The following is a 13,606-nucleotide window of genomic DNA, read 5'->3' on the forward strand; positions in this document are numbered from 1 at the left end:
AGAGAGAGAGAGAGAGAGAGAGAGAGAGAGAGAGAGAGAGAGAGAGAGAAGAAAGGATGCTCTGTCGTTCTAATGTTAAATTTTTTGCTGAAGCATTTTTATTGCTCTAAAGGGGCTTTGCATTTGTCAATATGTAAATACTAAATGGAGTCAGTTATTGGCTTACATTATAAATCAACAGAAATTTTCTTCACAATAATAAAAATCAATGACTTGTACTGAATAATGTTATTTTATTAGCACTGCTTAGTAATATATGTAGGAGTAAGGCTTCAACATTCAATAGTCGTTTATTAAATGTCTTGTAGACGATAAATGCTCCTTGATTTCTTCATTAAGAACATGCATGCTTTCCCATACCTATGTTCATTACCATATTACCATGATTTACCAATAAATGTTCAACATACTTTCTTCCTGGAGGATTCTAGTACTTGGTGTGTTTTTCTTCTCTTCCTGTACTCTGCCTTTCACCCTGATCATCTTTAACATGCTGGTTATTAATAAACCAGTGATCTGCCAACTGCCAGATTAAGTGGGCACTTTCAGTCCTTTATTTTGCTGGATGACTCTATGTTTGACACTGCTGATCATTCCTTCTTACTTGAGATTTGTTACTTCCTCTGCTTCCCTGACTCATACATCCAATATGCTGGTCATCTTGACTCGAATGTCTCAGAGGTACTTTGAACTACGCCCTAAACTATTAGGTTCTCCAAATACGCTCCTGCCTCTGCACCCCTTCTCTCAAGGCTGCAGAGACTTTGTACAGTATAGTGTGGAAACAGAATATTGTAAGCCACAACCAAAAACAAACAAACAAACAAAAAAAACCCAATCAAATCAAAGGCTGCCCGCCTTTACTAGCAGTTATTAATGAGGAACCATGACAGAATGGAAATTGTTGACCCAGGTGTTTTGAGAAGACAAATCCAGAGCTAGCTCTTTACATCTTGTTAGATAACAGGGGAAAGGTTAGTAAATAGTCATAAACTTGTGATAAAATTCAGCTAAATTTAATTCTGTCATCATGGGTTGCATGGCTGCCATGTATATTTGCTTCCTAATTGTCCTAATTTCTAAGGAGGGCAAAGAACTCTCCTGTAACACTGAAAGGGCAGTTTCAGTAATTCCAAGGAGTAAGACTAGTAGACATTTATTATGGAAAACAACGTTTGTTTGGTATTTTTGTAGACAACTTTGTTCCCTGTTTCTGTCATAGGAAGTTTAGTTTACCCACTAACCTTCGTGACAATTAACCTGCTCTCACATCAATGACCCAGCTCCAATGAACTCACCCTGTATAAATGCATTATGAAATAGAGATTAAGATCTCTGTCCTCCATACAATGGACTTCCAAGTAAAATGTGAACCTAATAGAGTTGTTCTCTGACTTTTTGGCATCTCTCCTCCTTCCAAAAAGCCTTCTCTCCCAGCTCAGGTGGGTGACTCTTCTCTGAGCCCACCTGGCAGTCATTACCTGCTCAACAGTGTCACAATTACTCTACTGCACTGGTTGAGCGCTAACACATCTCCCTTCTGACTCGGCTGTCAGCTTCCTCTGGATGGAGCCCTGTCTTGTTCGTTGTATACCCCTATTCAGTAATGAATGGACAAATCCATGTTTATTACTCATTTAAAATACAATGAATGGATAAAGAAGATGTGGCACATATATACAATGGAATATTACCCAGCCATAAAAAGAAACGAAATTGAGCTATTTGTAATGAGGTGGATAGACCTAGAGTCTGTCATACAGAGTGAAGTAAGTCAGAAAGAGAGAGACAAATACCGTATGCTAACACATATATATGGAATTTAAGGGAAGAAAATGTCATGAAGAACCTATGGGTAAGACAGGAATAAAGACACAGACCTACTAGAGAATGGACTTGAGGATATGGGGAGGGGGAAGGGTAAGCTGGGACAAAGCGAGAGAGTGGCATGGACATATATACACTACCAAACGTAAGGTAGATAGCTAGTGGGAAGCAGCCGCATAGCACAGGGAGATCAGCTCCGTGCTTTGTGACCGCCTGGAGGGGTGGGATAGGGAGGGTGGGAGACGCAAGAGGGAAGAGATATGGGAACATATGTATATGTATAACTGATTCACTTTGTTATAAAGCAGAAACTAACACACCATTGTAAAGCAATTATACTCCAATAAAGATGTTAAAAAAAAAATACAATGAGCGCCCTTCTCCCACCCGTCCACACATCACAGTGTTGGAAAGGACATTAGCTATCCGTTTCTTCTCACCTCCTACTGAAAAGACATAATGTCAATGGTGGTCATCTGACCAAAGGCACATTTTTCTTTATTTCTTTCAATACTAGCCAAGGTCAAGCAGCGTATTTTTGACCATAAATATTCCCCATGAATAAAGCAGTGAGTGGACTGGCACTGGGGGCAACCTCTCTTGTCACAGAGCCATGCCTCCCCCACCCTTCCTGTAATACAGTTTATGCTTTGTCCATAGTCATCCAGACACACCTTTCTCAACCCACTCCTGGCTCGAAAGTAACTTTTACCACAACAAGTAAAACTCTTCTCCTGGAGTATGTATTCTCAGTAAAAGAGAGTCCCTGATCACTTTTCATTACCGTACATATGTCAAGAGCTGATTCAGACAGGAAACATCAGTGTTTCCTTCCAATCGTAGTAAAGATATATCTTAGTTCACATACTCAGTCGTCAATGACTCAGACATCACTAGGGCCAAATCGCCTTCTTCTTTCTCTCTGAGCATGATGCCATCATCATCTCTGTGGCTGGTTTTACAAACTTTTCTTCAATAGTGTGAGTCATACCTGTTTTTCCTATGAGGAGTGCACACTGAATGATGCTACTGTGGTATAAGTGAATAGTGGTTAAACGTGTGCAGAAGGCTGCACCACTGGGTTCAGATCCCAGCTGTGGGGTCCACTATTGGTGTGACCTCCAGCAAGGCACTCAGCTATTCAAGTGGCTTAAGTTCCCTTTCCTATTAGATGAAAAATACTGGTAGACACTCATTCACAGAGTTCTTATAAAGATTTAGTTAATGTATGTAAAGTGCTCAGAATACTGCCTGCCACTCAGTAAAGATTAGCTACTACATTAGTAGCTTTTTTTTTTTTTTTTAACTTAAGGGCAAAAGTAATCAATTTCATACGAGAGAGAATTATTTTGCTTTTAGTCTGAGAAATAAAACACTTGACTGGCTTCACCAAGAAGCCGGTGAGCTTTGTTTGAAAATAATGTGAAAGCCCCATAGCTTCATGCTACTACTTGACAAAGTTTCACAATAAACAATGCATCAGGGAATAGGGGCAAATGAATAACTACACCAATACAATCTAATTTTCAGATAATGATTCTATTCACACTTTTTCTCTGGTTGGTTTACAAAATTATTATACTCAGACCTATATTAACCTTTGCGATTACTTATAATTAATAGTGATGATATTATTCTCAGTTTCAGAATTTGCTATTTTCATTATACGTTTATGCTTTTATGAGCCACTCTTAACTCTTCACAAGATCCTTCTTGTGACTGGGACTATAATATAACCCAACAATAAGAATGTAAAGTGCTGGTGACCTAAATGGGAAGGAAATCCAAAAAAGAGGGGATATATGTATATGTATAACTGATTCATTTTGCTGTATGGTAGAAACTAACACAACATTGTAAAGCAACTGTACTCCAATAAAAATTAATTTAAAAAAGAATGAAAAATGCGAATTTAATAAATATAAGACCATAAAAATAATATTATTAATTGAGAAAAAACAACCAGGGCAGTTCTTGTGATACATGAGCCGCCTTTTTTTGTTTTTAATTTTTAAAAATATTTACTTATTTATTTTTGGCTACGCTGGGTCTTCGTAGTCGCACACGGGCTTTTTCTAGTTGTGGCGAGCAGGGGCTGCTTTTCATTGCGGTGCGCAGGCTTCTCATTGTGGTGGCTTCTCTTGTTGCGGAGCACGGGCTCTAGGCGTGCAGGCTTAAGTAGTTGCAGCACGCGGGCTCAGTAGTTGCGGCATGAGGGCCCTAGAGCACATGGGCTTCAGTGCTTTAGGTGCGCTGGCTTGAGTAGTTGCAGCACACGTGCTCAGTAGTCGCGGCACGTGGGCCCTAGAGCGCACAGGCTTCAGCAGTTGCAGCATGTGGGCTCAGGAGTTGTGGCACACGGACTTCAGTAGTCGCAGCATGTGGGCTCAGTAGTTGTGGTACATGGGCTTAGCTGCTCTGCGGCTTGTGGGATCTTCCCGGACCAGGGCTCGAACCCGTGTCCCCTGCATTGGCAGGCGGATTCTCAACCACTGTGCCACCAGGGAAGCCCTCTACAGTTCCATCTTGAATTCCACATAAAATTAGAAACGACAATCACATATCATTTTAGCCTACATTTTGAGTATTTTATTTCACTAACTTGATGTCTTTTCCTCCTTTCTCAGCGTTACATCACCTTTTTTTCTCGTTCACATCTTTTCCACACTTTCTCCTCCACTCATTCCTTTGTCCTCCCCTGTCCTGCCTTTGAGATTGCACCAATTTTCTTATGACCTAATAATCAAGCCACTACTATCCTTTCAGGCAGACACCAGACAAGCAAAAATAAAATTCTGGGAGCCAAGTGACCCAGGAGGCTGACTGATCTGAACATTGATAGCATGAAGCTTTTGTATTTCCCATATAAACATGCCTGTAATTTCACATGACTACAATAGAAGATTGACAACTGATTTCAGATTCGAGCTTGACTATGGACCCCACAGCTCACGTGTCATGGGTGCTACAAGCTGTGAGCCATATTTAGGATTGAAATAAAACCCGCAAAAACTCATGGCGTGGAGTGTGGAGCAGGTCAGAGGCTAGCATAATTTAAATTTTCAAAGGGTTGGCAGCCCTTGCTGCTGGGGAATCTGAGAGTTATAATTGTGATCTCAGGGCGACCACAAATTGCTTGAAGAAAAATGATTAGAGCCTGAAGATATTATTTTAAGAAAGAATATCTATGTTTAGTAGCCTTCAGTACGTGACAGAGGAGGGGCCTTGGCCTCTTAACATGGCACACTGGAAAGGATAAAATCTATTCCTAGAGCTAGGATCAAAGCTGTGTGAACTGAATTAGCCCAAATACATAACATAGTGACCAATTAAGATGTCTGTGTATAATCGATTATAGATGCCCTTTAAGAAAGGGCCAATTCCCCCAAAAGAAGACACAATTCACAAAAGCCTTTATTTGTCTTATAGGTGGGTCAAGAAAGCCACTCTTCAAAATCCATCATCTCTTTCCATATTTGTTGGTAATGGCCACACAAAAGATGAAGTCTCCCAGTACTTTTCTATCTCCCTTTGAGAATCCATTTTTAATATCACCTTATATGATGGTTTTGATCTTGTCCTATGATACCCTAGGATGAGCACATACATTTAAAACTATACATGCACCAAAAAAATAAGGGAGTTTCTTGAGGGGTTCTGTACCCTACTCTTTTTCTTCTTTTTTTTTTTTTAATAAGCTCTCTCTCTCTTTCTAATATTTATTTATTTGGCTGTGCTGGGTCTTAGTTGCGGCACGCGGGATCTTTTTTTAGTTGCAGCATGCAGGATCTTTAGTTGTGGCATGTGGGATCCAGTTCCCTGACCAGGGATTGAACCCGGGTCCCCTGCATTGGGAGCGCAGAGTCTTAACTGCTAGACAGCCAGGGAAGTTCCCCCACTCTTTTTCTGAGAGAGCAAAGTATTTAAAACTAAGTGAGTACAGAATATTAGAGAACCGTGATGCTTTGCAATGCATTTGGTGAGATACTTTCATTAAAAATCAGTTAACGGTTAACTACCAGTTAACAGTGAAAACTATTGTCTTCTTTCAGGATCTCCCCAACCACACAACAAGTAAGTATCTTATTTTCTGGGAATTAATGAATACAACGTATAGAAGATGGATGACAGGAAACACCAGATCAGGAAGGTACAGGATGAAGATGGAAAGAAGCTAAAAGGAAATCAGCTTGGACAGCTCTGCTGCACACACACTTAAAACAATCATTACACACGTTGACAGCCCCATGCGTTCGCTGCTGAACTGACTACTGAGGTCTTGGCACCTCCTTGCTTAAAGCTGTAATTCTGAAAACTGTAGTTTCTTCAGTGCTGTCTACAAATTCCACCTTATTTGATTTCTCATTCAAATGTGATGTAAAGAACACACACAAGCTCCAGTGTAGAGGGTGTGTGGGGAAGTAAAGCAACTGCATATTATGAAAGGAAGAGAAGATGATCTTGCAAAAAAAATCCCACTGGCTACACAGCTTCATTTCTTTTAATTTAATGAGGCAAACATGTGGTACTACATCCAGGGCTTCTTAGAAAATGATGTTTTAAATACAGGCATACCTCATTTTATTGCCCTTCACAGATTTTTTTTCTTAATTACAAATTGAAGGTTTGTGGCAGCCCTGCATCTAGCAAGTCGATCAGTGCCACTTTTCCAACAGCATTTGCTCACTTCGTGTCTCTGTGTCACATTTCAGTAATTCTCACAATATTTCGAACCTTCTCATTATTTTTTTAACATCCGTATTGGAGTATAATCGCTTTACAATGGTTTGTTAGTTTCTGCTGTATAACAAAATGAATCAGTTATACAAATACATACATCTCCATATCCCCTCCCTCTTGCGTCTCCCTCCCACCCTCCCTAACCCACCCCTCTAGGTGGACACAAAGCACCGAGTTGATCTCCCTGTGCTATGCGGCTGCTTCCCACTAGCTATCTATTTTACGTTTGGTAGTGTATATATGTCCATGCCACTCTCTCACTTCGTCCCAGCTTACCCTTCCCCCTCCCCGTGTCCTCAAGTCCATTCTCTAGTAGGTCTGCGTCTTTATTCCTGCCCTGCCCCTAGGTTCTTCATAACCAATATTTTTTTCATAGATTCAATATATATGCGTTAGCATGCGGTATTTGTTTTTCTCTTTCTGACTCACTTCACTCTGTATGACAGACTCTAGGTCCATCCACCTCACTACAAATAACTCAATTTCGTTTCTTTGTATGGCTGAGTAATACTCCATTGTATATATGTGCCACATCTTCTTCATCCATTCATCTGTCGATGGGCACTTGGGTTGCTCCCATGTCCTGGCTATTGTAAATAGAGCTGCAGTGAACATTGTGGTACATGACTCTTTTTGAATTATGGTTTTCTCATCGTTCTCAGTGGTGAAAAACTGAAACCACTTCCTCTAAGATCAGGAATAAGACAAGGCTGCCCACTCTCACCACTATTATTCAATATAGTTTTGGAAGTTTTAGTCATGGCAATCAGAGAAGAAAAGGAAATAAAAAGGAATCCAAATTGGAGAGGAAGAAGTAAGACTGTCACTGTCTGCAGATGACCTTCTCATTATTATTACTTGTGTTATGGTGGTCTGTGATCAGTGACCTTTGACGTTACTACTGCAAAAAGATTACGACTCGCTGAAGGCTCAGATGATGGTTAGCATTTTTTAGCAATAAAAGTGTTTTCAAATTAAGGTATGTACATTCTTTTTACATATAATTTTACTGCACACCTAGCAGACTATAGTATTATGTGAACATAACTTGTATTGCGCTGGGATACCAAAAGTTCATGTAATTTACTTTATTGCAATATTCGCTTTATTTGTGGTGATCTGGAGCCAAACCTGCAGTATCTCTGAGGTATGCCTGTATTCAGGCAAAACACTCAGATTTTAGGTCATCCAGAAAGGGTATTTGTAAGAATGAAAACATCCAGTGCTTCAGTGAGGCAAGGTCTTTCACTCATTAGTTGGTGGGACCACACACTGGCACAATCTTTCTGGAAGCCATTGGACAACAGGTATAGAAAATCTTAAAAGTACGCATCTTTTAACCCAACAATTCTGTGTCTATGAGTTTATTCCAAGAAAATAATCGAGGATGTTTACAAATACTTAATAGTAGTAATAGCAGTAGCAGGAGTAATAACAACAGGTATCATTATTGGACTTGGTGTCAGGCGCTGCTCTAAGTAAACAGAGATGTGCCCTGCATGGGACCTGTAAGAATGCATCACTGGAAATACCCAAACACCCAGTAATAGCAGACAGATTGAGGACACTCTAGTAAATCATATTAAGGACTAAGTCAGTTATTATAAATACGTAAATTAAGTGTTGACACGTGTAAAATTATAATGAGAAGTATTATACAATGGTATGTTATGATTTAAATTTATGTATAATATAAAAGAAAATTACATTTTAAAACTATAAAAGGATTTATATTTTTTCACGATTCTGCATGAACTTGTATTGCTATTACTTATGTACTTATAAAACCAATACAATTCTTTGAAATCTAGAGGGTTATTTCTTAAAAAAAGGTATTTCTAGCAATTTCAAAAATCCTCTAAAATGTCAAGCATATGACCGAGTATATGAAGAGAAGCAAGATGCACTACACGGATTATCCATAATTCTTGATACCAAGTGGTTAATGGTTTAGATGGTGACAGCGGAGAACTAGAAATTTTTTTACGAATCAGAAAGCAACATAGTTTGTATCTCCTCTGCAATCTTTGTGGTTATACAGTTTATTCCTTTAAGAACAATTAATTTTGGAGGTTCTGGTTTTAGGCAACATCACTGATTCTTCCAACTTGACACCGAGTCTCTACTAAGGCACAGAACAGGTACTGAAAGCCACGTTCTCACATGTTAAAAGCTATTAAGATGTACTATAATAAACACAGTATGATTCTGGCATAGGAACTGACCATGGAAGAAAATAGTGAGTCCTGAAATAGATTCAAGCATATATGGGCATTTGATATTAGACAAAGGTGGAATTTCAATTTAAATTGGAAAAAAGAGAGGAATTTTTTAAATAAATGGAATTGAATACCTGGAACAAAATAGAGTTGGACCCTTACATCACACCATGTACAAAACGAAATCCCAGATCTATAATTTTTTTCTGGAAGAAACTCAAAAACTATAAAGAAAAGGACATATTTCATTACATTCAGTGAAAAAATTTCACATCAAAGAGTATACCATGAACAGAATCAAATGACAAATGACGGCTTGGGGAAAATAGCTGTAACACATAAAGATAATAGCTCCCAGAAATTCCTAAGAAAAAGGCAAACAATCCCAGAAGAATGGGCCACTGATAAAAATGAGTAACAGAGGAAGCAATCCAATAAACACACCCTTGCTAGTAGTCATGAAAATAAAAAATGAAATAGTAGAAACGAGGTAGCATTTCTCACTGATAAGAATGGAAAAAATTCACACACTTGGTGTGTTACCTTTGGATGGTGGGATTTTAGGTGGTTTCCCATGGATTTCCTTATACTTTTCATTATGGTTTGAATCTGTTTTTACAATGAGTGCACTTTAATTATATAATAAAAAAGACAAAGCTAATTTTTATTTAAAAAGGAAATTTAAAAAATCAATTGTTGGGGAGTCTTGTTTAAATTAGCATCTCCTGATGCTGCCTCTACAGCTTCACACTACATTCCCATAAGGAAACAGAAAAATTGAAAACACGTCACATGGAAAGTTAGGTGACTGATGACCTCTTCCCAGAAACTTCCCAGAAATTCTCACTAATTTTATGGCCTGTGGAGTTGGTTCGAAGAACATAATGAGTAGATCGCGTATATCGTGCTCTAGGATGGTCTGCCTGAGAATTTAGAGGGAGGTCATACCCTACTCACTGCCCTATGGTTAAGAAACGCAAGATCTACACCACAGAGAAGACTGGACAGCTTTCCCTCCAGGGCGCAGGTGATAGTTTTTGAAGCAGCCATCCCTTGTCTTTTAGAATCTCTCTTTTCTAGGTAGAAATTGTAATTTCTCACCAGAAAGCAAGCAGAGGTGCTGTAGAGAGGACTGAGAAAGGACGAGTCCTAGTAGGCGTGTATATCTGGAATTCAACCTTTTCTGTAAGAGCTGGGCCCTGGGGTGGGGAGGGACAGGGTGGGCCCCATCTTTGGCTGACAGAGCTGCAATAGGTGAAAGTCTGTGGGACACTGACAATTGTGAAAGAAGTAAACAAAATGCCGATGTAGATTTAAGAAGAGGATTCTACCAGCCAACAAGTGGAAAGAAAGTGACTTCACGGTAGGGTGACTATTGTATCATTTGTTACCCATGCTGGGACACTTTGAGAGTGAAAGGTTTCCTACTAATATTTACAACAGACCACAGTCAGAAACCAGGACTGTCCCAACCAAACTGAGAGGCCAAGCCCTGAGTCTGGTCAATGTCTTGGATAGGTATGAAGAAGAAAGACAAAGTATCAGATCTGCAACAACAAAAACTCCCACTGGTAAGTAGGGAAGATCAAAAGTAAGGATTTGAATATACAGTAGAACAGATGCATGAAAATAACTCACTACAGCAGACAAAAAACAGAGATTCACCTTGCAAATTTACAAGCTGTCTTGAGAAAGAAAACAGAACGGAGTAAAAGCAGTATTAAAAAAAAACAATTAATAGAAGGAAGCTGTTCTAAGATGAAACAGAATTTAGTATTCCACTCCAAAAGTTTTCCTGAGTTCTAGGAAAAATAAATGAACGAGACCAACACTCAGAAACATCTTGGCAATTGGAAGGGAACTTTTATAATCTGCACATGATATAATCTTTTACCCAGAAAAACTAATAGAATCAACAAATGTGAATCAAGAAACGTTTCATTCTGGATACAGTTAAACCAACATAAGCCAATATTACTTCTCTATACCAACATTGACACATAGAAAATATAATAAAAACACAATAATAAAAGCACAGCAGCTACAAAAACAATAAAATATCTAGGAATTAACTATGAGTTCATAAGACCCAAGTCTAAAAGTCAATAAAATGATTTAAATAAGCTTATTCAATACTCTTAAGATGTTTTGATATTATAAAAATGTTAATCCTTTAAAATTAACCTATATATTCAATGCAATCCTAATAAAAAGTATTCTCGAATTTAAAGAACTCAATAAACACAGATTAAAATTTATATTACAGAATAAAGGTCTATGTATAGAATAATCAACCTCAATAAAGAAGAGTAGAGAAGATGGACTTATCCTACCATATACTAAAACATACTACAATAAAAACTACGTGGCAGTAGTATGAAAAGAGGCAGATACAGAAATGGAACAGAATAGAGCACTCAGAAACAGAATACATATATATGTATATGTATATATATATATATATAAACTTCATACATAATAAAAGTGGCACCACAAATCAATAGGGAAACAACAGATTATTTAGTATTTAGATGGTATTGAGAAAACTTGCTCACCATATAGAAGAAAGTGAAATTGGTTTCCAAGAGAGAACCACATACATAGATGGATTCTGAATGGATTAAAGACGTAAATGTGAAAGGTAAAACTATATAGTTCATGGAAGAAAACATAGGATAGTACCTTTGTGACCTAGATACAAGGAAAGCCCTCTTAAATAAAATTCCAAGGCACAAAATATAAGGCCAGAAAAAAAAAAAAGAATCAAAGAATTTGATTATGTCAAAATTAAGGATTCTCTTCAACAAAGCACATTAGAAAGTTCATTAGAATGCCGACAGAACAGGAGAATATATGTATGATATCTAAAGTGAATAGAGATTAATGTCTAAAATGGTCAAGGAATGCCTGCTAATCAACAAGAAAATGATACCAATTACAGTAGAAAAATGGATAAAAGATATGAACAGGCAGTTTACAGGAAACCCCAAAAAGCAAACAAGCATTTAATGAGATGCTCAAATTCAATGGTAATCAGAGAAATAGGAAGTAGAACAACAATGAGATTATCATTATACTTACTAGTCTGGCAAAATTTAGGTACCTGGATGATACTGCTAAGGATGTGGGCACACAGTAACCTCTACATACAAGCTGGTGATGTGCAAACCGGCAGACATTTTGGAGAGGAGCCTGGCACTACTTACGCCGATTAGGTCTACGTATACCCAATGACCCAGCCACCTTTCCCCTGATGGATATCCCAAGGACGTTCTCCTAGAGGAACACGATTTCTTTTTATATGCATATATAATTTTTTTACATTAAAATGGTTCAATCAGAAGGTATGGAAATGCGTAAGAGGGATAAAAAGAAATACCTGAGTGACTGAATGAAATGAGAAGGGGCCCTGCACAGATCAGTGATGACAGGTACCATGGTCTTACGAGGACCGCTGAGTCAGCACCGCACACCTTGGCAAGTGCTGGCGGTGGGTCGTGATGGGTGAGGGAGGTGGTCTCACACAGGCTGGCCAAGCTTGTAAATTATAAGATAGAAAAAGTCCTTTATGCAGTTAAGCTGAGGGAAACAACTCAGTTAACTGCAAGAGACAAAAACCAGACTGCTTCAGACATCTCTCTGTTTCTAAATACCAGAAGACAAAATAGCTTCAGAGCTTTGAGGATAAAATAATTTTGAGTTCACGCAGCCCAGTAAGTTTTCCATGTGTGGAGGCAACAGAAAACACTCTTAAGATATGCATAGATGCAAAAAAATATACCATCGTGAACATTTCTTGAATCAAAGAAAACATTCAACTCATCTTTAAGAACATAAAAGTAAGGCCTTATCCTTATATGTAAAATATTAAATTACCTTTTGTAGAAAGAGGACAATCCTTACGAGCATCTGGGCACGGAGCTCTTCCAAGGTAAACAATGTTTGGGGTGTTCGAATGAAAATTTTGGTCTTCCCATAAGCTACATCATCCTGAAAGCCACAATGTTTAATCAGTTTCTTGACAGCCTCTTTGTCTGAAGGGAGGTCATGGTTGGGCCAGGTGAATTCAGAGATCATTTTGTACCTGGATGAAAAAAAGAACAGGGCACGGGTTAAGGGAGAAAAACCATGTGGTATCAATAGATGCAGAAAAGCTATCCAATAAAATTCAAGATGCTTCATAGAAAGAAAGAAAAAAAAAACTTCTTAGCAAACTAGGAATAGGGATGAGTTTCATTAGCCTGATAAGAGTCATAGAAAAAGGCTTCAATAAAATACAACACTCCTTCAATAAAATACAACACTCACTAAACAAGGATTAGAAGGATATTCCTTAATTTAATAAAAGCTATTTGCCAAAAACTTGCAGCAAATATTATTTGTAATGTGGCAACCTTGGAAGCATTGTCTTTACAAACAGAAACAAGAAAAGGATGCCTCTGTCATGGGTTTTTGAACGGGTAAATGACTGGGGAAGGAACAAAACATCACTTATGAACAATATGACTCACTTCAAAGGACATCAAGCAGATCTTCAGATAAAGTATCATCGCTAAAAGAAAACTAAGCACAGTTCTGCACATAAGGTCAATACACAGATCATTTGCAATTCTACATACAAGCAGCCAACAGTTCCTCAGTACGTGGCCCTCTCATAGGTTAGTGTGAGGGTGACCGTGAGTAAGACAGTAGTCACAGAGTCTCAGCCTTTTGTAGCCTAATCTCACGAGCGACATCCCATCACTTTTGACACATTCCATTTGGCTAGAAGCAATTCACTAGGGCCAGCCCACACTCACAGGAAGGGGATTACACAGGCA

The 13,606-nt window shown here is 38.4% G+C and overlaps 1 protein-coding gene across 3 annotated transcripts in view; it reads right to left on the reverse strand.

The window, feature by feature from the left end:
* The window catches only part of MYO1D (myosin ID), a 344,440-nt gene that overhangs the window by 179,752 nt on the left and 151,082 nt on the right, over positions 1-13,606 (reverse strand). For all 3 annotated transcript variants that reach the window (XM_029211074.1, XM_029211073.1, XM_029211075.1), the window contains exon 16: positions 12,663-12,870. In XM_029211074.1, coding sequence (XP_029066907.1) covers positions 12,663-12,870 — 208 coding nt within the window. The remainder of the gene's footprint in view (positions 1-12,662; positions 12,871-13,606) is intronic.

The sequence above is a fragment of the Monodon monoceros genome, unplaced genomic scaffold, assembly GCF_005190385.1.
Source record: "Monodon monoceros isolate NGI ecotype Baffin Bay Population unplaced genomic scaffold, NGI_Narwhal_1 Super_Scaffold_9, whole genome shotgun sequence".
Lineage (NCBI taxonomy): Eukaryota > Metazoa > Chordata > Mammalia > Artiodactyla > Monodontidae > Monodon > Monodon monoceros.